Source organism: Elephantulus edwardii, unplaced genomic scaffold, assembly GCF_000299155.1.
Source record: "Elephantulus edwardii isolate Elephantulus edwardi_28Jun2011 unplaced genomic scaffold, EleEdw1.0 scaffold00086, whole genome shotgun sequence".
Taxonomy (NCBI): Eukaryota; Metazoa; Chordata; class Mammalia; order Macroscelidea; family Macroscelididae; genus Elephantulus; species Elephantulus edwardii.
In genome coordinates this window covers 12,339,032-12,341,384 of record NW_006399836.1, presented here as the reverse complement: position 1 = coordinate 12,341,384, position 2,353 = coordinate 12,339,032, and the positions used below count along the sequence as shown (strand labels likewise).

Below are 2,353 nucleotides of genomic sequence, written 5' to 3'. Positions count from 1 at the left end.
CCAGCCCTTGGTGGCCTCCGTCATTTTGGTGGTGTATTTTGGGATCTCTCATTCCAGCCACAAGTGCTCCGTTGCAAATGGATTGGTCTCCTGGCCTGTGTTTATGAGTTGTTCCCTCATACCTGCCCTACTTCTGTGGTCTGAAGGCCAAAGCCAGCCACCAGCTTGTCACCTAACTCTACCTCCCAACTTAGGGCTCACTGCTGACTCCCTAGGGGTCTCTGCTGCCTCCCACATGGCATCTTAACCCCAGCCCAGCATCTACCAGAGTGGCCTTAGGCAGGTGGTTTTAGCTCTTGTGACCCCAGTGGCCTCCCTCTCTCTGGTCGGGACCCTCACTCTGGCCTTTTTGATCAGCATCCAGGCACTGAACTCCCACCCTGCAAAGGTTTACTCCCTCGCTGGACCAGGCATCCCGAGGCCAGGCCCAAGGCAAGGCCCTTCACTTTCTACCCTGCTGGTGTCCCACACTGAGGGCGGGGGCCTAAGATGGTCAGCCCCATCCCCGTCTCTTCTCCTCCCCCTCCCTGCCCCTCGCCTCCTCCCCTTCCCCTCTTTCTCTTCCTCCCCCTTCCCCTCCTCCCCACTCCCTGCACCTTCTCTCCTCTTCCTCCTTACTGCCCCTTTTCTCCTCCTCCTCCTTCTCCTCCTCCCTGCCCCTTCCCTCCTCCTCCCCTCTTCCCTCCTTCTCTCCCAGCTTCCTCCTTCCATCCTCTCCTTCCCTTCTTCTCTCCTTGTTCCTCCCTCGTCCCCCCTTCTTTCTCACAGGCTCACTCTCCCTGGCTCTCCCTCCCTCTCATTGTCTGCCTTCCTGCCCCTCCTCTCCTGGGCCCCATTCCTCTGCTCTAGGGGATGAAAAACTCCAGTTGGAGACTGAGATGTTGCAGAGTCTTTTATTGAAACCAGGTGAGACGCCCCAGTAACTGAGAAGGTGCACTATGTCCCAGACACCCAAATGCCTCCCGTGGGCTGGGCTGGGTTGTCCATCCGCCTTCCAGACCTCTTCCCTGTGGCCAAGGGACTCTGCCGTCTTCAGGGGCGAGGGTGAACCCAAGGCTTATTGTGGTGTGGGGTGGGGGTGGGTGTCAAGCTAGGATGGGGGTTTGGGCTAATGTAGAGGGTGAGGCTTTGGGCACAAAGAGGGTTGAGGGTGACTAAACCGTCACAGGCCACCACGGATGATTTCACCCCAGCAAAGGCAAGACGCCCCCAGTCCCCAAGGTGGCAATGTTACCCCTGAAGCCCCTTCCTGGACTTGGGAAGGGATGAAGGCCAACCATCCCAGCCCCCTCCTCTCCTGCCCACCTCTCAGAAACAAAGCAGACACTCCACACAAACTCTAGTGGCTACGTGAGACTCAGCCCACCCTCCTGGGCCGGGGTCCCAGGCAGGCGGGGTGGCGGAAGGGACACTAGCCCTGGAACCCCAGCTCCTTGTACTTGGCCGCGATGTCGTTCCGGAACAGCTCCAAGGCCTTGTTCATAGCTCCCTGGGCATCAGCGCCAAAATCTGCCGCGTGCTTGCTCTGCAGAACCTGGATGATGGCTTCTGAGATAAACTGGGGACAGAGACGGAGAGGGACGCGGTCTAGTTCCATGCACTGAGCACTAGCTATGCACCAGGCATCACTTCAACTCATGTACTCTGGGCATGTTGCTGGGAGGGGCAGTCCTTGGAAATGGGCGTCATGCTGGGGAAGGTAGAGGGTCCAGGAAAGAGAGGAAGACCCCCACAAAGGTGGATTAACACGGTTACTGTGACAATGGACTTGATAAAGGCACAGGGTGGGGCAAGGCTCTGCTCTGTTGCTCAGAGGGTCAATATGAGTCTTAGGAGACTAGATGGCACCTTACAACAACATGCACCAGGTGTGGTTCTGAATGATCTTCGTAAGTTAATACCTTTAATGTCACAAGCCCATGAGACAAGTGCTAGTAAAACTCCACTCTGCAGAGGGGAAACAGGCACAGAGTGGATAAACTGTGTGTCCCGAGTTAGGCAGCCAGAAGGGGGCAGAGCCAGGATTTGAACCCACATGTCCACCCTTTGACCTCTACCTTCCTCTACAACCACTCGGGAGGTGAACCCCATCAGCAACTAGGCTCTGAGCTCCCCTGGCATGGGGGGAGTGGGAAACACTGCAGAAAGCTAGGGAGGTGCCCAAATTCCATGATTTTATCATGGATTGTCCCATCAAAACATCTCGACAGTATTATTTCCATTTGAGTGTGTTTACACTTTGTTTTTAATGATTTCATATAGTGAAGGTCTAAAATCAGAAGTGGTGGGTGTGAATAAATCAATCCACCTGAAAGCAAAAACCCGTATCAAGACTCCATTTTAAAGAGTCAGC

At 55.3% G+C, this 2,353-nt stretch overlaps 1 protein-coding gene across 1 annotated transcript in view; it reads right to left on the bottom strand.

Annotated features, from left to right (window-relative positions):
- Positions 1-1,411: 1,411 nt before the first annotated feature.
- The window catches only part of MB (myoglobin), a 12,984-nt gene continuing 12,042 nt past the window's right edge, over positions 1,412-2,353 (bottom strand). The window contains exon 3 of the mRNA XM_006890162.1: positions 1,412-1,558. Coding sequence (XP_006890224.1) covers positions 1,412-1,558 — 147 coding nt within the window. The remainder of the gene's footprint in view (positions 1,559-2,353) is intronic.